Raw genomic sequence first — 23115 nt, 5'->3', positions numbered from 1 at the left:
ACAAGAGAAGTTTAGAGAGTAATTTTGTTCATCTATGCACAAACACTAACAATGTGACTAAAAAAGTTCTAACCGTATCACACGACACTGTTTCTATATAGCTAAACTCTCCATCTTATTTTGTTTTCTAAATAAATCAGAGAAATAAGCATGAAAAACACAACATTCTGTTTCTAAATGCCCTAAAGTTGCCATCTTTTTGTTTCTTTGTTAAAAAAACAATGGAATTCAAGCAAAATAGAGACTGAATTACCTTGACAACTTTCCTCAAACGACGTTGTCCGAGAGCAAAGCTTCTACTTCCGGCGCAAACCCCAAGGACAACGAAGAAATGGGGAGTCTATTAACAAGGCCAGCCCTGAGCCTAGGCGAAGCAGGCCCAGGCCTAGGCGAAGCAGGCCCAGGCCTAGGGCCTCAAGTTTCAGGGGGCCTCAAAAAAAAAATTTATGTAGGCCTGCAAAACAAAACAAAAAAAAAAAAACAATTTATGGGATTAAGCGTCTTCCACATCGGAGTATCGAAGTCGAACAGATTGCGTCTGAGAGATGATGGAGGCATGGAGCCACCAACCGAGCACCACATCAAGCGCTTCAAGTTCATTCGGCAAGTCCTCATGATCTCCAATCTCGCTCTCAAAGGTTAGCCTCTTTTTAATTCAATTATGGGTTCTGAGTTTTGTAAAAACACTAGGATTTTGATTAAAGTTTAAATCTTTGAGCAATGTTGGGTAGGGCGTTTTGGATGTTTAAGCACAAGCTTCAAGTTTGTGATGTGGGATGTGTTTCTTTCAGTACTGAACTTTGTGTTTGATCAATTTACCCATAGCTGAGATTTAACTGTTACTGTAAGCTATGCATGTTTGATGGGTAGTTTTGTTTTCATTCTTCTCTCTCTCTCTTGCTTAATTCAAGTTTTTGAAGGATCTCTTTCTCAATCGAAGACAAAAATCCAATTGTGATTGGACATCCCAGAAGGTAATTCTATTTCCCAATGGTGGCCAAAGACGAAAAGTCGAAAACCCAGAAGGAGAAGAAGAGTAGGAGACTATGAGAGGATCAAAAAAAAAAAAAAGAAAAAAAAAAGTTGAATTCAGGAATTGAAGAGTAGATTTTATCTCCCCAAAGAGCAAAAAAGTAAGATATTTGAAGCTCTTTCTTTTCTGTTTTGAAGAAATTTTGGTTTTTTCCTTCTCTATTTTGTGTTTTTGATGCTCTAGTTGGTTTGGAGCATGTAATTATTAAATTGTGATTTGTTGAAAATTTAGGACTTATGAGCTATTTAACATGCTGTAGAACAATGAAAATAGAGAAAGAAAGGAGAGAAGCTTGAAATTGGGATATTGTTTCCTTTTGGAATGTTTTGAGCATTTGTTTTGGGCCCTCAAAAATTTTTTAGCCTTGAGCCTCCAAACTCACAGGGCCGGCCCTGTCTATTTATAGTGTTTCAAACTCAAGACCTTAAAAAAAAATCTCAACTCCGGGTTTAAGAAAGACTGCAAAACAATGCTTGTCTTAACGACTATAATGGAGTTTTCAAGTCCCCCGTTTCCTTGTTCCTCTGGGCCGCCCATGAACAAAAACCCGGCCCATAATTCTTGACCCGAACCGTCCCCATCATAAATTGAAGTATTGAACCGAACCTTTTGGCAAGTGCCAAATTAAGTAAACGAGCGTAGTAACCAACGCGTAGTGACTTAGAGAGGGAAAGCGAAATGACGAAACTGACCTTCGGAAGTTTATGAAGCAAAAAAAGGGAATGCGTGTAATGCAGAGAACAGAATTACAGTGAATCGAAGAAGAAGAAGTAGGATTCGTAGAATTCTGGATTGTTAGAGGAGGAAGAAGAAGACGAGGGCAAAATCGGGATTTCGGTTGGGTGAGGAAGGGGGAAGAAGATGTCAGGAGAGGAGTACAGCGATGAGACTCATCTGCTGAGATCCTCGAACGACATTAACAAAGACGAGAACGGCGCCGTTTCGCCGGAGGACGACAACGACGGCGACGGCGATGCCGACTTGGAAGCGCAGAGCCGGAAAAGTAGTATCAGTCCGAGCAGTAGAGTCGGTGCGTTTAAGGATCTGCTGCTGAAGCATTTGGACGGCGTCGGAGGGCTTTCCGGTCGCCGGAACAGTTTCAAGAGGCTCGATGGGAATTGGGATAGGGATAGGGGTAGGGAGAGTAATCGGAGAGAAAGCAGAGAGCGGCGATCGCCTGTAGATCAGCTGCGTCATAGTAGCAATCATGACCCGCCGGCCGGAATCGATGGGAACGATGAACTGGCCGATAGTGCTCCGCCGGAGTGGGCTTTGCTTCTCCTCGGTTGCATTCTCGGCCTCGCCACGGGTCTCTTTGTTGCCGCGTTTAACAAAGGAGTAAGCTTCCTATTCCAATATCTCATCTATGTAATTGTGATCCAACTTTGAATTTTCGAATTCCATGCAAAAAATGTTTGTGGACTTGTTGCTTGTGTATGGACCACTGTTTACTCTATATTAGAGCATAATGTTGTAGAGTAGATCAAAGATGGTGTGCATTTATATCTAATGGGTTTGGTAATTATGGTTAGAAGCATGAAAGATGGTGCTTATTTGGTTGCCAAACTTCGAACTTTTTACAAAGGTTGTGTAAATGTGAATTATAGTTTAATAGATCAGAGTTGGGATGAAATTATGTAAATCAATGTAATAGGTTTGGTAGTTTGGTTGGAAATAACAGATAAATGGATGGTGCTTTAGGCTAATTTTTGGATGTTAGACTAAAATGTAGTAGCTTATGTGGAATTGATGTCAGTCAATCTGGATTTGGTGATTATGTTTGGAAATAACAGATGAAAGATGGTGGTTTATGGTTGCCAAATTTCATACTTTTTCAAAGTTTGTGAAAATGTGAACTTTTTGCTTGTTTTACACCACTATCTGAGTATCTTTTAGCATTCTGTAAATGAGATGTAATATAAGAGATAAAGACGAAATGATGTCAATGATTGTAAAGGATGGTGGTTTAAGCTCTAGATTCCAGAGTATCTAAGAATATGTCATATTTTTAGTTAATTCTATTGACATTTGTTGACAGCGTAGTGCTCCTTTAGGTACATGTTATACACGAATGGGCCTGGGCTGGTACTCCAACTGAAGGTGCTGCATGGCTCCGTCTGCAGAGACTGGGCGATACTTGGCATCGAATACTTTTAGTACCCGTCACAGGTGGGGTTATTGTTGGCATGATGCATGGTTTACTTGAAATATTGGATCAAATAAGACAGTTAAGTTCCTCCCAAGGGAAAGGATTTGATTTACTAGCTGGAGTCTTTCCCACAATAAAGGCTGTCCAGGCAGCTATCACACTAGGTACTGGTTGTTCTTTAGGTCCTGAAGGCCCTAGTGTAGATATTGGAAAATCATGTGCCAATGGGTTCTCATTAATGATGGAAAACAACAGAGAAAGGAAGATTGCCCTCATTGCAGCAGGTGCTGCTGCTGGAATTTCTTCAGGTAACCAGAATTTCTTGTCAAGTAGTTGCTTCCATATATTTCGTGAGTTGGTTTTGTTTACTTGTTTCTTTGTCCACTCATACTTCACAATATTTATCCAGAACAATCTAATGCTGTATTACCTTCATTGCTTCAACAACCAATCTATTCCTTACCCACTAAAAAAGAAAAATTATTTAAGTTCTTGCCTAAGTAAGAACTGTGGGAAATGTGAACTTCATTAGTAAATGCAATTATTTTGCCATACAAGTCTCAAGAAAGACTTGTTACATCCATGCAATTTCAGTATGAGCACAAACGTAGCACAGGTCTGTGTTATTAGGATTGATCTTAAGCAAATGCAATTAGGCAGTTGCTTCTGTGTAATAGTATTGAGATCATCAATTACAAGCGTGATGATACTGAGTTGGCAATTCTTTAATGTAACATCTCAGACTGCCATTCCAGGTTGGAGTAAGATGACAAAGGAATCAATGTAACATAGACTCCTCTTCTTGGTATTCTAATCATTATCATTGTAACCTGCATGGTTTAATAAATGGCATGCATAGATACTGTGTTTTGCTATAATAACAGGGTGATAATCTATGTATTTAAAATTGTCTCTTTATATAGTTCTGCTTCTTCAATTTATGTTAACAATGGCATCAACAGATACTCAGTTTTAGGATTTCATTCTTCTGTTCAGGATTTAATGCGGCAGTTGCTGGTTGTTTCTTTGCTATTGAAACGGTGCTAAGGCCACTTCGAGCAGAAAACTCTCCTCCTTTTACTACCGCAATGATTATATTGGCTTCTGTTATATCGTCCACAGTATCTAATGTTTTACTTGGGACGCAATCAGCCTTTACAGTGCCTGTTTACGATTTGAAATCAGCTGCTGGTAATGAACCTTGCCTCTCTTTTTTTTTCTTTTTCTTTTTAATATTTTTTTTTAAGCCTTTGTCTTCAATAAATATATACTGAATGTTCAATCTATCTGTATATGCACCATTTGATTGTGTCCAAAAATGGCATCCATATGTGTGTTTGGAATGCTTTTGCTATGTCAGTGACCTGATGGTGGAAAACTACTACCTTGCATAGTATTTGGTAATTTGGTCTTACATTTTCTTGTCGTCAGTTACTTCTTAATTATGAAATTGAATTATCCAAAAAGCAACTGTCTGTGTATATTACCCAGGACATCTACACTTGTCAACTGTTGTCTTGCATGGAATTTTGTAGGTTGTAAAAAATAATTTTGATGTATCTATTGTACAGTACTTTTATCTAATCTATTTTATGTTGCCTTGCAGAATTGCCCCTCTACCTTATATTGGGCATGCTATGTGGTGCTGTGAGTGTAGTCTTCAATCGCTTGGTTGCTTGGTTCACAAAGTTTTTTGATTATATCAAGGAAAGATTTGGCCTTCCTGCAGTTGCATGCCCTGCTTTAGGTGGTTTAGGAGCTGGGTTGATTGCTCTCAAGTATCCAGGAATTCTGTACTGGGGTTTCACAAATGTTGAAGAAATCCTGCATACTGGAAAGACTGCTTCCGCCCCTGGAATCTGGCTGTTAACTCAATTATCAGCAGCCAAAGTTGTAGCAACAGCTTTATGCAAGGGTTCTGGGCTTGTAGGTGGACTTTATGCACCAAGCTTGATGATTGGGGCTGCTGTTGGTGCTGTATTTGGGGGTTCAGCTGCAGAATTGATTAATTCAGCAATTCCAGGAAATGCTGCCGTTGCTCAGCCACAAGCATATGCACTGGTATAGTTCTTTGTAACAAGCTCCTTTTAGTAGTAATGGTAAACATAAACTGATATGACTAATATACTCTAAAACTTTGGCAGGTGGGAATGGCTGCTATGCTGGCTTCAGTTTGTTCGGTGCCATTGACGTCAGTTCTCCTTCTGTTTGAGCTGACAAAAGATTACCGAATATTGCTTCCTCTCATGGTAATTCTTCTATTGTTTTGCTTCAGAATTACTGGATTTAGTTGTATTCCTTGAACAGGTTTAAATAGTTAGATTTGGTTGAAGTGCATCACTCATGAAATTCCCTGTTTTGAATGGGGGAAAGTGGGGGACAGTGTCTAGAAGTGTTCAAGCCTTGTGTGCTTATTTTTTATATCTTCATGTGCAAGTAGGGGGCTGTTGGATTGGCAATTTGGGTTCCCTCTGTGGTAAACCAGGGAAAGGAGACTGAAGCATCTGATACACGGAATTCTGCGAGAGGTTACTCTTCTGTTTCAGCTGCTGAAGAGAAAGATGAAGTTATTTGGAGACAACATGATAATGGAGATGATATGGAATTGTCTACTATGGGGAATACTTCTGATTCTGAATTAACTGAAGAAATGCTTCTGGAGAATCTAAAGGTCTCTTGTCAGCTTTGCTGAATATTTTCCTTTTGTAATTGCAGCATCTCTTGTCAGCTTTCAACTTAATTCGCTCAACTTGTCTGTTCAATTGTTGTTATTGTTAGGTTTCGCGGGCCATGTCAAAGAATTATGTGAAGGTTTCTCTGACCGTAACTATTGAAGAGGCAATAAAATCCATGCATGACAAGCATCAGAATTGTGTGTTAATTGTTGATGATGAAGATTTTCTGGAGGGAATATTGACATATGGTGATGTTAGACGGTATCAATCAAGGAAGTCTTCTGATACGTTGAAGATCGATTCTAGTTTTCTGGATGTATGTGATGACATATATGCACTTTTTTGTTCATAAGCCTTATACTCTGCTTCTTGTCATTATACGTTGCATGTGATTTCTCATACAACAGTTCATAGTTTCCTAATGATATGCAAAATTTGGAATCTTTACAGGAAAACACCTGTCTTGTTTCCTCTGTATGTACTCGAGAAATCAGCTTTCATGGGCGAACCCGAGGTCTATTAACCTGTTATCCGGACACAGGTTTATTAATGGCCAAGGAGCTAATGGAGGCAAAAGATATCAAGCAGTTGCCTGTGGTTAAGCGTGGCAGACAACCACCAAAAGAAACGAGGCGAAGACTTGTTGCTATTCTTCATTACGATTCAATCTTGATGTGTCTCAGGTCAGGTTTGCATTTAGTTATCAATTATATTTGATGCCTGGTTTCTGGTCTTTAATTGTACCGAGAATCTTCCCCTTCACCTCATTGCTTCAGAAACAGTAATCTGTCATAGACTACACAGCATTAGTCACTTAGTATGTCCATCTTTTAAATCATCATTGATTGAATCAAAGTCTTCACATCCCTATTTACCCATTTGCTCTCTTTATTTTTTTTTCCTTTTGCGCATAAAAGTGGATCCTTACCAGATGTAATTTGAATCTCCTTCCTCTTCTTTATCTTATCTCTTTCCTAAACTATATGCAAGTTCCCCTCCATTAGTTAATGCCGATACATATTTGTTGGAGTTAACTCTCATTTAGGATATTCTATGTTTATGCAGGGAGGAGATAAATCACAGGAAATCAATTCATCAACATAGAAAAGAGAATCTTGACGAAATAACAAATGGCCACTAATTTCAGTAGCAGAGCTGTCACCGAACCTTAATGTGTGACGGCCACTGCAAAAGAGAAGCTGAAATCTCCAAGCAAAGCTAGGGAATGAGCCCTCTGAGCTGGTTTTCTCTTTGATGTTTGGAATTTGGCCTGGAAATGAGGTTGATAATGAAGTATATATTCCCAGGCCCTTCATTTGAGGGTATAAATTTCGTCATGGGTTTTTTTGATACCACATTCATATGGGCAACCTAGTAAATTGATTTGCTTTTTGGTCAGACCTAGCAAATTGTGTATTGTATATGGAAAATGCAATTAATATGGATGTTCATGTACGTTACGGTGAAAGATGCAAAATACAAATTACAAATTATGAGTTGAATCAAAGAATTCCATTCACTTGTTTAAAGTGTGTTTTAAATCTAGTATGGGGACTATTATATACAAATTACTGACAGAATGAAAGCAATTAAACTCTGAAGTGAAATCACCTAGTTATGATCCACCTCTTCTGATTAAACTCTTCGACACCTAAGAATGGTCTATCCCAGCAATTTCTATCCTCTGGTTTCTTGAAGGAGCCTCTATTAGTGTTTAGTGAAGGATGCCGAAAACCTTCATTAGTTTTGTGCCATTTATTTGGATATTGGGTAGCACACACTTCTTCAAACTCTTTTCTTTTATAGTATCCATTGGGGTCTGCTGATGCTCGATTACGGTTATCGAAGGAGTCTCTATTTTTATTTCGTGATGGCTGCCGATAACCTTGATTAGTTTTCTGCCATTTATTTGGATACACATCACAAACTTCTTCAATCTGTTTTCTTTTATGGTATCCATTAGGGTTTGCTGATGCTTGATTCTGGTTATTGAAGGAAAGACCTTTATATGGTGATGAATAATTTGTTTTGCCCAAGTTATTCAAATTTTGTGTTTCGGAGTGTTTTCTTTGATGGTCACCGTTAGGGTTTGCTGATGCTTCATTCAATTTCTCAATTAATGGATTGAAACCTTTAAACGACATCCTACCTCTAATTGCTGCAGGTTTGGGGTCACCTTCTATTACGATCACACAATTGCTTAGTTGGCTAGCAACAGCAGAAGTAAAAATAAAACCCCCTACACCAACATCAATTTTGACATCTTCTTCTCCTTGTTTCTTCATCCTCTCCTCTCTCTGAATTGCCCTCTGCATGAACTTCAACTTCCTCAAACTGCTAGAAAGCTCTCGCGTCACCATTGTAGCTGCTGAGTTTTCTCTAAAAGCCACTTGAAAGCTAGCTCAAAGTGCTTCACTATGAAGGAAAGAACGCTTTTTTAACTTGTCCAGCAAAACAATCTCAAGGCAGCATTTATAAGGAACTCTGCTGATAGGTTTTCCAATATTTATCTCCTTTTACATCTAGGGTTTATGATTATGATTCCTAGACCCATCTGGATTCCTATTAGTATTTGGACTATATGTACCCCATGTCAATTCCTATTAGTATTTGCACTCTGCGTACGTACCCTATATCGATTCCTATTAGTATTCGGACTCTTCAAAGGGTATACCCTGCAAAATTTTCTACTATAAAGTACATTAGGGACAATACCCATCTCTCTCTCTCTCTATCTCTCTCATCTGAATCGAAGAACATGTTTGACCTAGGCATCCGATTCAGTAATGAGAGAGAATGGCAACGAATCCGAGTGAGAGCCAAGAGACCCCACAACCATTGTTAAATGTTGATGTTGAAACAACCGAGTGGCAACGGCGGAAATAGTTCTTTTTTCTTAGGTCCGCACTCAATCAAGCAAAGACATAGGTACCCCAACCATATTCCGTACTTTTTATTTCCGCTACCAGGTTATGGCTGCAGCCTGCAGCTTGAGAAGCAAACATTCACAGGATCCTATTACAGGCCACCTGACCATGTGTAATGGCAGGCACCCTTACCTGCATGCAAAGGTCACTTTTAGAAGGCCTTTGATCTTATCAAATTGTCTAATTGTCTTCATGGAAGGCTGGAAGCTCCTCAGGAATCGTGAATACTGTCAGAGTGTGTTTGGATGAATCATTTTCAATGTTCACAGAAATTTATAAATGACAGGAATTACAATTTATTAATTTAAATTCCATTAATTGATAATTCTATCGTTTGGATGTCTATCATAAGAAGTCACGTGAATTACAAATTCTTCTGTTTGGATTGGTTAGGGAAATGAAATCAAATTCAAACAAATCCAATACAGATCTGCTGCATAAACCTTTTCCAAAGTATAAATTATAAAGAAGTAAAATAGGAAGCTAAACAAATGAGTTGCTCGATTAACATACATCTGCCTTACATAATCAAATGCATAGCTTAGAAGTTGCTGGGATTTCATAAACAGCCATCCAAATCAACCTCAACACTTCATACAGTAATATTTTAAACTATATATATGTAGCCTCAGTACATTCATGACAAACTCAGAAACACAAAAAAGCATCAAACTTTAATCAATTTAGTAAAGCCAGCAAGCTATAGATTCAACTCAGCACACCAAATTTGGAGCGACAAGCTTCCCTATTCCCACAATAGACCCAACTATCACACAAACAAGGCCAATCAGTCCCGGTACACATTGCTTTACAAGCTTCGGAACACTCCTCAGAAGATTTGAACTTAAAAACTCTGAACCCCACTTCACAATAGCACCCCATCGCTCCAAATTCTCAACCCCTCTGCAACACCTCCCACACTCTCCCCCTTCTCCCCACTCTGTTCCACCAATGCCATTGACTTGAGCTCGGAAAACGAAGACATTGGGTTTAAGCACCACAGAGAGGAGAGCGTAGACCAGACCCAAGAGGAGGATGGAGTAGAGTAATGGGTGGCTTCTGGGTAGTTCTGCCTCCGACTCATTTGAGATTTGGTGGGGAAGAAGGAGACCCGTAAAGAGATTTAGGATCTGTGGAGTAATGGCAAAGGAATTTTGGGGTTGGAAGATTTAAGTTTTGACCTTTGACAAAGATCGATCATGGAGTGAAAAAGGTTGGGAATAAGTTTTGCAGCAAGGTTTTGACGCGATGGAATCGAAAATTTCCTTCCCAGATGGAATTCAAGAATGACATCTATTTTGGGAGGAATTGAAGTCGGTAATCTTGGCCTCCAATTTCCACCTTTTTTTCCCACGGCAATTGCTGATTCCATGGACGAGGTTACCAAACACCGGAATTTAAAGGAGAAATTACAAAATCCTCAATTTTATTTAAATTCCACCCCTTTTTTGCCTCATCCAAACACACCATCACGGAAATGCTCAACGCTAAGATCAAGCATGCCTGCTTGCATAGTCCCGTCCTAGCAATAAGACTTCAAGCATCAAATAATTGACCAACATGTTTGACCTCTCAGATTTAATTTACTTTAGACTCATTTGAGGAAGATGATCATGAATGAAGAGCTCCATTCTCATTAATTGGGGCCACGCGTTACATCATCTTCTACTAAGAACAAGTTTACCTGCTGGTCACTAAGTCAAACTAGGGCTGGGCTGGGCTGGGCTCGGCCCGGGTCGGTGTTAGTTCGACCCGTTTCTATCTGTTGGGACATAATGTGGGCCGAAAACTGTTTCCAAATAATGTGGGCCGAACTATTTCGGTGGGCCGAAAATTCAGTTCGGCCCGGTTCGGATTCGGTCTTAGTTGGGCTTTTCTTTTTTTTCTTTACAGCCCAATTTTTGCAGATCAAACAATCCATTAAAACAAAACCATGAACAGAAAGAACCAAAAATCCATGGCCCAATTGGCCCAAGCTACCTGGAAACAACTGTGAACAGTTAAAATATTGCTAAAACTTTCAGTCTTTCAACACGAGTTTACAAATGCAGAAACCTAGGACAACAGTTCATTACAGAGCTTCACAAATTAAACAAAGTCAGGAACACTTAAAAACAGTTAGTCATTACAGACTGAAATTCAACAACCTTAGTTCATTACAGACCGAAATTCATTACAGGCCGAAATTCAACAAATAAAAGAGTTTCAAACTTTAAAGTAAGTTCTTGATCTCCAAAACTGAAAAAAGTTCAAGAAAGCATAGAAATGCAGATCTGCAAGTCCACAGCCTTAACTCATCAATCACTCTTCATCGTCAACTGTGGTTACAACAGATCCTGCCAATGAAGAGAACAACATATTCACATCAGATTAACACTTAAAGGACCAACATATTCATTATTCACAACACAAAAAATATTCAAACAACAAACTCATTTTATAACACAGAAAATAAGGGGAAGTTACCTGATTCAAGCTTTTCAAGCTCACTATATAGCTCCAACTCCGTCTTAGTAGGCTCTTTGTACTCATTAAAGGCTCCACCCCTTAACCAATCGTTGAGACAAACCAACCCCTCAACCATAGTAGGAGTTAATGAAGTTCGAAATGGGTCTACAACCCTCTTCTCTAGGCTGAAAGCTGACTCCGAGGCCACTGTTGAAACTGGAACAGCAAAGACATCCTTTGCAATCTTTGACAGAATTGGGTATCTAGGTGCATTCTCCTTCCACCAACATAAAAGCTAGAAATCCTTGCTTGCAGGGTCTTCGGAAGCTTCAAGCAAATACTTTTCCACTTCATTCCTTATCTCCACCACCTCTTTCTCCTGCCTAAGCTTCAAAAACTTACTCAATGATGCAGCATGTGAGTCCTCTCCTTGTGAAGAAGTTGAATGATCAACATGAGGTTGTGTTATGTCATCTGAGGCTTGTGCAGTAATGGGATCAGATTAGTGATACTCCCAAGAGGCTCCTCTTCACTTCATCTACCATAAATCCAACCATGCTGTTGTCTAGATGCAATTTTGGAAAAAAGTATTCAAGATACAATAATTTGTATCTTGGATCCAAGAAAATAGCAAGCAGCAATGCCATGTTAATGTCCTCTAACTTCAACCAATACTTATCGAATTTTTTCTTCATAGAGGACCCTATACTAACCATCAAAGGATCATCACTAGCTGCACATTCTTCTAATTCATCAATTATGGTACAAATCCATTGAACAGGTTGGTCTGAAGTTACTACCTTAGTCCCACTAAAAGTCAAGGTTGCATCGTAAAAGATTTTAAGGAACTTCACTAACCTCACTGCTTTCTCCCAATTCTCATTCTTAGGCGGCTCAATCCTCTTGCTTCCCCCAACTCTCTCCATAATATAGTTTTCATACTACTAATCCTCATCTTCAAGCCTAGAGAATGCCTGCTTATACTTAACAGCGATGTCAAGCATAAAATAGGTGGAGTTCCACCTTGTGCAGACATCTAAAGGCACTACACCCCCTTATGTTCAACCTTCTCTCTAGAAGCACACTTCCTAAACTTTTCAAGTCTAGCAGGTGAACTCCTAATGAACTTAACAGCATTCCTAATTGGATCGATGGAGGAATCAAGCTCCTCCATCCCATCCCTCATAATCAAATTCAAAACATGGCAGCAGCACCTAACATACAGAAACTGGCCACCTAGCACTAGACACTTCCAATTTCCAATCTTCTCCTTCATGTAATCTAGTGCAACTTGATTACTCGAAGCATTATCAACTACAATGCTAAAAACCCTCTCAATACCCCAAGTAATCAAGCAAGACTCTATTAATTTCCCTATAGTCTTTCCCTTGTGGTTTGGAATAACACATAAATTTATAATTCTTTTATGTAAAGTCCAAGTGTCATCTATGAAATGGGCAGTGAGTACTAGGTAATTGATATTCTGAACCGAAGTCCAGGTATTGGTGGTTAGTGAAACCCTTAGATTATTCCTAGCTAGAAACTCTCTTATCTTTTCCTTCTCAAACTAGTAGAGATCCCAAATATCTCTACATATTGTCCTACGACTAGAGACAATAAACTTTGGCTGAGCAATTTTCATAAAATCCTAAAACCCCTGCCCATCTACATGACTAAAAGGTAGTTCATTCCTCACAATCATCCTAGCACATGCTCTTCTACAATTCATAGGATCATAAGCTAAGGATACTAAATTGCCACCTTTTTCAGCAGATTCGAAAGCAAGGAACCTCTGCCTTTTTGCTGGGATGTAAACCACACACTTCTTGCACTAGTACAGCATGTGCGTCCTCATTGATGTCATCCCATTGGCTTTAGGATCGCAGGCATAGGTTTACGGGCAGTACTTGCACTTTGCTCTCTGTTTCGCCATCTTTGAACCATCTGGATTCTTCATCTTCACAAAGTGATCCCAAGATGCTGACTGGTTCTTCCTCTTCACAATTTCTTCAGCTTCACTTATTGCAGGTTCATCTGAAGCACTAGTAGGAGTAGCTGGTGTTCCTTGTTGAGGAGGCGGCATGAGAAGACGCCCGGCTTGACTGGTATGAGAAGCCTCGAACGGACTAGGTGTCAGATCAGGGGTCTGCGACGTTCCTTCCTCAGACTGAAAAACAAGCAGCAAATTAGTTTTCTGAACATCATTCATTATAGTAACATACAGACGTAAAACATCTACACAAACAAACTAAAATCAACTAAAATTACAGTTCAACACATCGACATAATCTGATAGACATACAATCACAGTAAAACACATAAACAAAGATCCTAATTTCATTTCCAGAAACCATAATTTCATGACCCATGCTTCATTTTCAGAAACCCTAAAATTGAAACACTAATTTCACTTCAAGAAACCCTAAAATCAAAACCCATGCGTCCTTTTCAGAAATCCTAAAATTGAAACCCTAATTTCACTCCCAGAAACCCTAAAATCATAACGCATGCTTCATTTTCAGAAATCCTAAAATTGAAACCCTAATTTCACTTCTAAAAACCCTAAAATAAAACCCACAATCAATGGAACCGTTGAGATTTTGAAACCCCTAAATCTGGACTGAGTGAAACTGAAATCCAAACCCATTTTCTGCAACCCAAAGCCTAAAATCGAAGTATGTCTCTACAAAAGTATATCTCAGCACCCTAATTTCATATCAAAAAGAGGAAGAATAAGCAAAACGAAGAGGAAGGTTAGGGTCGAGAGAGAGAGAATCTCTACCAAGTCCATGTCCATCTGCAGCAATCAGCGATGATGCAACACGGCGAGAGAAAGAGAGTGGGTCGAGAGAGAAAGTGAGTGGGTTGAGAAAGAGAGAGCTCGAGAAGTCGAGAGAGAGACTGAGAAAGTGAAAACGGCAGGGATGAATTAAATGAGGATAGTGGGTTGCGATTGCATTAGATTAGGGTTTTGTTTTTGTGATCCTGTAAGGTCAACCTCACGTGAAACCTTTTACAAACTAATCAGAAATGAACATCTATTTAAATTTAAATAAAATTAATATATTATATAGACTTCGGTAGGTTCACATAAAGACCCCGGTTCGATCTGGTCTGGTGTGGTTTTTTTTTTTTTTTCAACTGTTTCATTCGGTTCGGTGACTGCAACCTGTTTTCAGGTCCGGTTCGGCCGATTTTCACCTTCCAGTTTGGTTTCTGCCCCCCCAAGTCAAATTGTTCCCCGCTTTTCTATGTTTGTTTTCACCCATTGGGTCTGGTTCACTAGGTCAGTTTTCATACGGACCTGTGTCACTCTGGGTCAGTTTGTAGGTCTATGTCACTCTAGGTCAGTTTGTAGGTCAAGAAAATGACCCAGAGTGACCCAGATCGGTTTGGAAGCTGGCACAGTGACTCTTACCCAATGGGTGGAAATAAACATTAAAAAAGCAGGAAACAGTGTCTGACCCAGTGACTTAACCCAGTTAACTCAACGGGTGAACTTGCTCTAATAAGCACAGTATGTTGGAGACTCTAACTTTCCAGTTGGTTGAGAAACTGTCATCCTTTTTGAAAGTAAGGAAAGGACAACAACGTATGTGAACTTCTATGTTGAACTAATCCAAACTAAAGCTTTAATTTATAACCTGTTGTGAGTATATCGCGGATAAATTCTTCCTTTAAAGTCCACAATCTTGAGTAACCTCAAAGTTTGTCTACACCAGAGAGCGAAGAAGGCAAACCTCGTCACAAGAACTGTTACTCAAGGCTTGGAAAGACGGCAGGGATTCGACCAGCTTATGTAAGAAGGCAAACCTCGTCATAAGAACTGTCACTCAAGGCTTGGAAAGACGGTAGGGATTTGACCAGCATATGTCTAAGTTTCACTGCTCATTCCACGATCGTCTTATTAGATCATACTCTCGCTAAGTCCAAACTTTCTACAATTCTTTTTTCCTTCTCAATCAACCAATTCTCCCTCTTATCTATCTTCTATACTATAAAGCCAAGTGCGAAAGCTTTATCAAAATATGAATTGCCCATAATACCTTTAATATAGAAATTAAAACAGAAATAAGCAACAAAACATAAATACAATTTTCTTTTTCTTTTTGTTTTTGGTAAAAGAAGTGGGTAACAGTTGACGGGGCCTTCATTAATTACACTTGCATCACATACGAGTATGAGGTTAGTATATATAAACTAAATAGAAAATTATATGTAATTTGTTATAAACTAAATTGTGACTACAATAGCCACTTCCAGCAAAAAATTCTTTTTGTGTGCTGATTTCTGAACAGGGAGAATTTCCCTCTCTATCTCTTTTCCTCAATTATCCATTTGTTGTATTTAATTCTTTCTTTTTCATTTGCTTTTGTTTTTGTTTTTTAATATAATAACCCTAAAATTTGTAGTTTAACATTAGAAAAAAGTCAATTGTGGTACTTTTAAAGTTCAAATTTGGGAAAGCTTTCGGACTTCGCATTACTACGTTTTTTTTTTTTTTTTTTTTTTGTTTAAATAAGAAATACTTTTCACTACGATTTAGGTTATTAATTTTGATAGAACGTTCCAGTTCCTATCTCTCCATATAAATCGTCCCCAATGATTATCGCAACGTATCCATACTAATATTGTTAATCAATCAAATCGTTCCATGTCAGCGGTTTCATTAGTCATTACGCCATCCATTCTTCAAAACGATCTAAAGTACGTACACTATACACACTCATTGCTGTAGGGTTTCTATACCATCTAATGGACACACAGGTAGATCATTATAAGGTTCTGGGTCTACCGTCTGGGGAGGAAGGCACTAAGCTCACACAGATAGAGATTTCAAAGGCATATAGAGCAAAGGCTTTGGATTTGCACCCAGATAAGAGGCCAGAAGATCCCCATGCCAATGCAAACTTCCAAAGGCTCAAGTCATCATATGATATACTCAAGGATCGAAATGCCCGAAAACTGTTTGATGCAAGTCTAAGAGCCAAGAGGGAAGAACTGCATCATCAGAATCGCCTGCATGAGCAACACAACAATGCCACCAAGCAAGGAAGGATGTTTTCCGGTGATGGCAGACATTGTCACGCAAAGCTAGCTTCTGATCTCCAAGCGAGGGCGAGAGAACGGAGATGGGCTCCCACATGGAGAGAAGCACGAGGAAGACGAGCTGCTGTCAATGGTCCTAGAGAAGAGTTGTTTGGTGATTTGGAAGGAATACTAAAGAGAGTGCAGCAGCAGCAGTATCACGACCAGTGGCAATGTGATGCAAAGCCAGAGACGTGTTCTTTCGAGCCAGAGAGATATTCTTCGATCTCAAAGAAAGAGAATGAGGAGATGCTAAGAGGAGAATATCATCTCAAGCTGCTTCTAATTCTGTTGTTCTTCTTTGCTTTATGGTCTATGGTAAATATATATGGTGTCTATTAGGTAGTCAAGCTTATGCCTGGACTTGATAACAAATGGGAAATCAAGTACTAATTTTATGACGTTCTCCTGGTGACAACAGGTCTAGTTACTTGCATAGTGGCACAAATTTGAGCACAATACGTGGAAGAAACAATAAAGAAATGTTCTCTTACTCACCTAGTTAATTTTTCGATCACCCAACCTTTGATATATATTATCAAGGGTTGGGGAAAAAAAATCATGTGTTTTATCAGGGAGTTGCACAATGTGCGTGTCCAATTGATTAAATAATTCTACCTTTTCAATTGTATCAACCTTTCTGATCGGTTGTAGCCCGGAAGAAAGGGCGATTCATGTGGTTAGAGTTGAGCCCCTATTGGTTTATGGTATCTGTAACCGCTGGTTCTACAGTAGGGGTATGAGTAGGTCATATTCTCTAGTTGGAGTAATTGGGATTTTACGATGTCATCCTCATCTTTGTAATCTTTTGGATTAATGGAATTTCTTATTTTCTCAACAAAAAAAATTGTATCAACCTTTCTAGTGTGAAGTGTGAAGAGACTGAATAAACTGAATTAATCGTATTATCTTATTTCCACAAAGTTTTTTTTTAAAAAAAAAATAACCAATCTTATTCTAATATGGGTGAGTCTAGTCAGACCTCTACATTTTGTATTTGGACCTCCCCTCCATATTGAAAAACTACCAATTTTACACATCTTATAAATCGATCTACTTATGTTTTATGATAATGAAGCATGGTCGATCTCCATATGATTCTTTTAAGTAGGTTCACCAGTTTCAAGAGTTCATATGTATATATTTTGTTTGAATTCAATTTCATAAAGTTGTTGGCCAATTTATCAACACAATTTCAGGCTAGAAATTGGCATATGACCCAAATCAAACCAAGAATTAAGCATGCATCCAAAAGTAGTAGCTGACCTCAAAGGAGTTTGCATGGGAACACCCATAACAGCGTACTTATAGTATCTATGCAGGTTTTTCTTTGCGAGAAAAATAGAGAGATGGAATAACAAGGCTCTGGTATTGGACGTTGATCGATGATATCATTGTTCCCAATCTACTGGATTACTGGGAAGGCTATTGACTGTTTTATCTAATCTTCTTATAGATCAGATCGGCCACAACGGCGACAGAAAAGCTGCACAATCTGCAATTTTTGTTTTTGTTTTTGTTTTTAAAAAATTAAGGGTAAAATGGAGATTAAATTTTTTCAAAAATCAAAATAGGTCCAAATATCAAATTTGAATGTCTAAATAGAACCATCCTTTCATTTGCAAACCCTAACAGAAGAGAAAAAATTGAAACTTTGCGGAATCCGTAACCCTAGAGAAATTAGGGGTGGCGGCAGCGGGGTATCGAGACGATGTTTGAAGCAATGGTTGGAATCAGGAAAGCAGCAGCTTCTTTGACGTGGTCAAGGGTTTCCAGTTTTCCTTCTTATTCCTTTAGTTTCTTTATTATGATTACCAATTAATTTCCTAAAAATTTAAGGATTAGTTTTTTTTTTTTCCTTGTTTGATTAGGATTCCTTGTGTTAGTGGAAAAGGATTACATGATTTAGTTTAGGGAGGAAATTGCTAACATTTCTTTTGCAACCACGAGAAGGGTACCAATTTCACTCCCCTTTAGTTTTAGTTTCCAAGTCCGAATAGTCTTAGGAATAGCCCTCTATATTTAAATAACACCATCTAGTTGATCGGTATTCTTCATTCAACCATCAATCAACCTTATATTAAAGTCATGGCTGGTCTTGACATTAACCACAACGGCCTAGTCTGGAGATCAGTTACGAGGAAACCTCCAAAACACTACAAAATGAGCATAAAGTCGTTCTCAAGGCTACAATCAGAGGAAAAGTACGAATCGGGTGAGTTTGAGGTCGGAGGATACAAGTGGAAACTAGTACTCTTCCCCAATGGAAACAAAAACCGTGATGTGAAAGATCACATCTCTCTCTACTTGGAAATGGGTGGAGACAAAGCAATAGAACCCGGGAAGATTGTAACAGTTGATTACAAGTTGTTTTTGCTTAATCGGCACAAGGGGAAAGAATCGTACCTGGTTCTTGAAGATTACAATAAGAGAGAGAAAAAGTACTGTATTTATCGGACAATTGTTGGTGGTTTGGGTGGTTTGGATCGATTCATCCCTCTTCAAGATTTTAGTGATGCATCAAATGGTTATCTCATTGATGACAGATGTGAGTTCGGAGTAGAGGTCTTTGTTTCTGAAACGACAAGAAAAGGCAAAGGAGAGTGTGTATTCATGAGTCTCAACACTGCTATATACAAGCATGTTTGGAAGGTTACTAACTTTTCGAAGTTAGGCGCTCAACCTTATTACTCACTACCATTCACCGCAAACGATCAAAAATATTGCTCATGGAGATTGGTTCTCTATCCCAAGGGACTTATCACTGGAAAGGATAGTCATCTTTCTCTTCTTTTGTATTTGGATGAACCACATAAGCTTCCTCCTGGATCAAAAATACTTGCGGAATTTACTCTACGCATTTTGGATCAAATCCATGGGAACCATCGTTCTGGTAAAGTTAATGCCTGCTGGTTCATTGCCCAACCCACCATACGTGCTTGTGGTTTCGACCAATTGATTACACAAGAAAAAAACGCAAGGTTTTCAATGGATGATACTTGCATAATTGAGGTCGAAATTACTATCCAAGGACTTTCTATGCCAAGAATTTCTACACGCCCTTGGCCATGGAATTTTTAAGTTATTTAGTTAGTTTGTGGTAGGATCGGTGAAGCATGAGATTGTTGATCTTTTGATCAACACTATAAATGGTTTCCCTTTATCTTAATTTTGGCATTGTTTATGTAATATACTATGCATTATGAAAACTTACCAGCATTCTTTTCCCATTTATCGATCTCTACGTTCTTTCCTATATGCCAAGTACCAACAGGCAGTAATCAAATCCTAACTTAATATGTTAGGAGGAAAATTAACCTGTGTCTCCAATCGATTGAGTAATTCCGTAGTTACTTTCCTGCATTAATTGTATGGTCGGTTTAGTCGGAACAGGTACTTTTCCTATCCAGATTAAAAGAACGACACCTAGCTCCTGTTGAAGTAGGCTTCCACTTGATGGGCGTGGCCCAAGTATTGTGGAAGACCATGTGAGTTGCATGTGCAAGGTTAATTGTTTGTTTGTGTGTGTATATGTGTGTGTGTCTTTGAAAGGGGCAGCTGTCATGGATGATCGGAAGAAGGGAGAAACAAATTGAAAGTCATCCTTGAATACTCCTTGTGCCTTCCTCTCTTTGTTGGGGACTTAGATACTCCATTCTTGAGCTTAGGTGTTGGTGCTGCTATGTTTTGTACATGAGAAGTAAGTATTCTTATTCTTCTCTATTTGAATTAAGAGAGAGTTAATAGGGGGTGTATTAGGGATTTGGGTAGAGAGAGTTGTTCAAAAATTCTAGTTGTATGTTTCTCCAAATTTATCATAGTGGAATATATTGCCGGCTTCGTTAGTGGATGTAGCTCAATCACACCAATTGAGTGAATCACTATAAATGTTGGTGTTCTTTGTAGTTTGTTTATTGGTTGCTTTTTTATCATTATTTTTTATTATAGGAGTTCATATCAATACCTTGTTTGTTATGCTAACGCAAAACAACTCCTTTGTTTAGTCGGACCATAATGGTTAATTTGTACTTTTGGGTTTTATTTTAGCCAATTAATTTATATACCTAAGAGGCTAAAATATTAGAATATTAGATAATTTACATCTATTCGATCGTCCACATGTTAGCACGTATAAAATTAAGTATCGAATTTTGGTACTTTTGCTTTCTTTGGCCAATAACTACTATTCAATTTCACATCTTTTTCCTAACAAATCATTAATCGAGTTTGTTGGAGATGAATGATCTCACATTAGAAAAGTGACAAAATATAATATAACTTATAAATGGGTTACTCACCCTCAATTGTACCGAGATCTTTTATCATTAAAAACCTAACTCCTAAGTCCTGACGTGACGCAGTCGGATTGATAACTAGGTTTACCAACAATAAACCTAACAAAAGGGTTCTGGAGTCTACCAGAGATAAAAGAGAAAATTCTCTATTTTATTGATTAAAAGTTGAAAGATAGGTTCTGCAGCCGCAAGCGGCTGCTTAAATGAGAGAAAAGTAACCCTAGGGCAACTAACAATGAAACCCTAAAGCCCATGGGTAAAAACGAAAACAACCCAAAAATAACTAGGAAAACCAAAACTCTGAAAAATAGAAAAATGCAGTGAGTCTTGTTTCTGGCGCAATTCCCTTTCCGGAAAGGAAAGGTACGTCTCAATCGGACACCGAGCTGTTTCGTGTCTACTAGTCACTTTTCGTTTTCCTCCTTTAGCACGATCCAACTGTTCTTCGAATTGGGCCGCCATCCGTTCTGCATCAGTCTCCTCCACTTCCGAAGAACTCGACCCCTAGTCATCTGGATAAAGAACCTCATCGTCACGAAACTCATGCAGGTCAGCCACATTAAAGGTGTTAGAGATACCCATGGAATCAGGAAGGGCAACAACATAAGCATTGTTGTTGATCTTCCTCAACACCTTAAAATGATCATATTTTCTAGGCTTCAGCTTGTTATAGGTACCAACAGGAAACCTCTCCTTCCTCAGAAACACCATCACGTCATCACCCTCTTGGAACACTTTTACTCTACGATGTTTATCAGCTGCAGCTTTATACTTAGCATTAGTTTCTTCCAGCTTGGCCTTAACTTCATCTCGAACAGCCTGCACATCTCTAGCCATGCCCTCAACAGCAACACTAACACCAGGAACCTTAGGAAGCTTCACCATCAACCACATGTCGAGGAACAACAGTATAAACTAAGGAGAATGGTGACTTCCCTGTTGCACTATGCACAGCACTGTTATAAGCAAACTCCACATGTGGCAAAGCATAATCCCACTGTTTGGGTCGACCTCCACAAAAGCTTCGGACCATGTTACCCAAAGTTCTATTAGTAACCTCTGTCTGCCCATCAGTTTGAGGATGAGCTGTGCTGCTATGGTTCAAAGATGTTCCAAACATCCTTCACAAGGTAATCCAGAAGTGGCTAAGGAACTTTGTGTCTCTGTCAGAAGTAATGGACTTGGGTACTCCATGCAAACGAACCACCTCCCTGAAGAACAGTTTAGCTATATTAGAAGCATCAGCAGTCTTCTTACATGCGATGAAATGCGCCATCTTGGAGAACCTGTCAACTACCACAAACACTGAATCCACACCCCGTTGGGTACAAGGTAATCCCAACACAAAATCGATAGCAAGATCCTGCCAAATATCTTCAGGAACAGGTTAAGGTAGATAAAGACCTGCGTTTTGGGACTGACCCTTAGAAACTTGGCAGGTGTAGCACTTTCTCACGATAGTTCCTGCATCCTTCTTCAATTGTGGCCAGAAATACCTCTACTCAAGGCTAGCAATAGTTTCGTCTCAGCCCAAGTGCCCACTCAATCCCCCTCCATGCAGATCTCTGATCAGTTTCTCCCTCAATGAAGAACTAGGGATACATAGCCGGTTGCCCTTGAATAAATATCTTTCATTCTCATAAAAATCTGCAACTGCATTATTGTTGCTGCACTTGGCCCAAATCTCCTTGAAATCAACATCTTCTTCATACAACTCCTTCAAGAGATCAAACCCCACAATCTCCTGAGCTAAAGTGACCAGCAAGGAAGCCCTCCTACTCAAAGCATCTGCAACCCGATTAAGAGTACCAGATTTATGCTGAATCACAAAAGGAAATTTCTGCAAAAAAACTCACCCACCTTGCATGCATCTTATTCACAGTTTTCTGGCTATTAAAGTACTTCAAGGCCTGATGATCAGTGAACAGTACAAACTCCCTCTGAATCAGGTAGTGCTCCCATTGCCTCAATGCCCGGAACACTGCATAAAATTCTTGGTCATAAGTACTCCACTTCTGACGAGCTTCACTCAGGTTTTCACTAAAGAATGCTATTGGTTTCTTCTCTTATGACAACACAACACCTACCCCCACGCCACTAGCATCACATTCAACGTCAAATACCTTGTCAAAATTAGGAAGAGCAAGAACTGGTGCAATACAAAGTTTCTCCTTGATTAAGGTAAAACTCTTCTCTTGTTCCTCTCCCCATTGGAATTTGCCTTTCTTCAAACATTCAGTAACAGGGGCAGTAATGGTACTGAAATTCTTCACAAACCTCCTGTAGAAAGTAGCTAAACCATGAAAGCTCCGCACCTCAGAAACTGTTTTTGGAGCTGGTCATTCTCTTATTGCTCTCACCTTCTCTTCATCAACCTGAATGCCTTCTTCTCCAACCACAAATCCCAAAAATAACAATTTGTTGGTACAGAAAGTACACTTCTTCAGGTTAATGTACAGTTTATTTTCTTGTAAAGCTCCCAAAACCTGTCTCAAATGTA

General features: G+C 39.0%; 3 protein-coding genes across 3 annotated transcripts; all 3 read left to right on the top strand.

Annotated features, from left to right (window-relative positions):
• The first annotated feature begins 1675 nt into the window (after positions 1–1675).
• LOC112165297 (chloride channel protein CLC-f) lies at positions 1676–7376 on the top strand. The gene is made up of 9 exons (XM_024301789.2): positions 1676–2371; positions 3088–3490; positions 4179–4373; positions 4789–5243; positions 5327–5431; positions 5623–5853; positions 5961–6173; positions 6308–6540; positions 6923–7376. The coding sequence occupies exons 1-9, from the start codon at positions 1895–1897 to the stop codon at positions 6996–6998; spliced, it is 2388 nt and encodes a 795-aa protein (XP_024157557.1). The 5' UTR covers positions 1676–1894; the 3' UTR covers positions 6999–7376.
• Positions 7377–15987: 8611 nt separating this feature from the next.
• Positions 15988–16747, top strand: LOC112164194 (dnaJ homolog subfamily C member 17-like). Its single transcript, XM_024300424.1, has 2 exons — positions 15988–16638; positions 16742–16747. Exons 1-2 carry the CDS (start codon positions 15988–15990, stop codon positions 16745–16747), a joined length of 657 nt encoding a protein of 218 aa, XP_024156192.1.
• Positions 16748–18408: 1661 nt separating this feature from the next.
• LOC112164193 (ubiquitin C-terminal hydrolase 12) lies at positions 18409–19401 on the top strand. Its single transcript, XM_024300423.1, has one exon. The coding sequence runs from the start codon at positions 18409–18411 to the stop codon at positions 19399–19401; it is 993 nt and encodes a 330-aa protein (XP_024156191.1).
• The last annotated feature ends 3714 nt before the right edge of the window (positions 19402–23115 follow it).

This window comes from Rosa chinensis, chromosome 5, assembly GCF_002994745.2.
Source record: "Rosa chinensis cultivar Old Blush chromosome 5, RchiOBHm-V2, whole genome shotgun sequence".
Lineage (NCBI taxonomy): Eukaryota > Viridiplantae > Streptophyta > Magnoliopsida > Rosales > Rosaceae > Rosa > Rosa chinensis.
The sequence above is the reverse complement of the archived record's forward strand: the minus strand, read 5'-3'. Positions and strand labels throughout refer to the sequence as shown.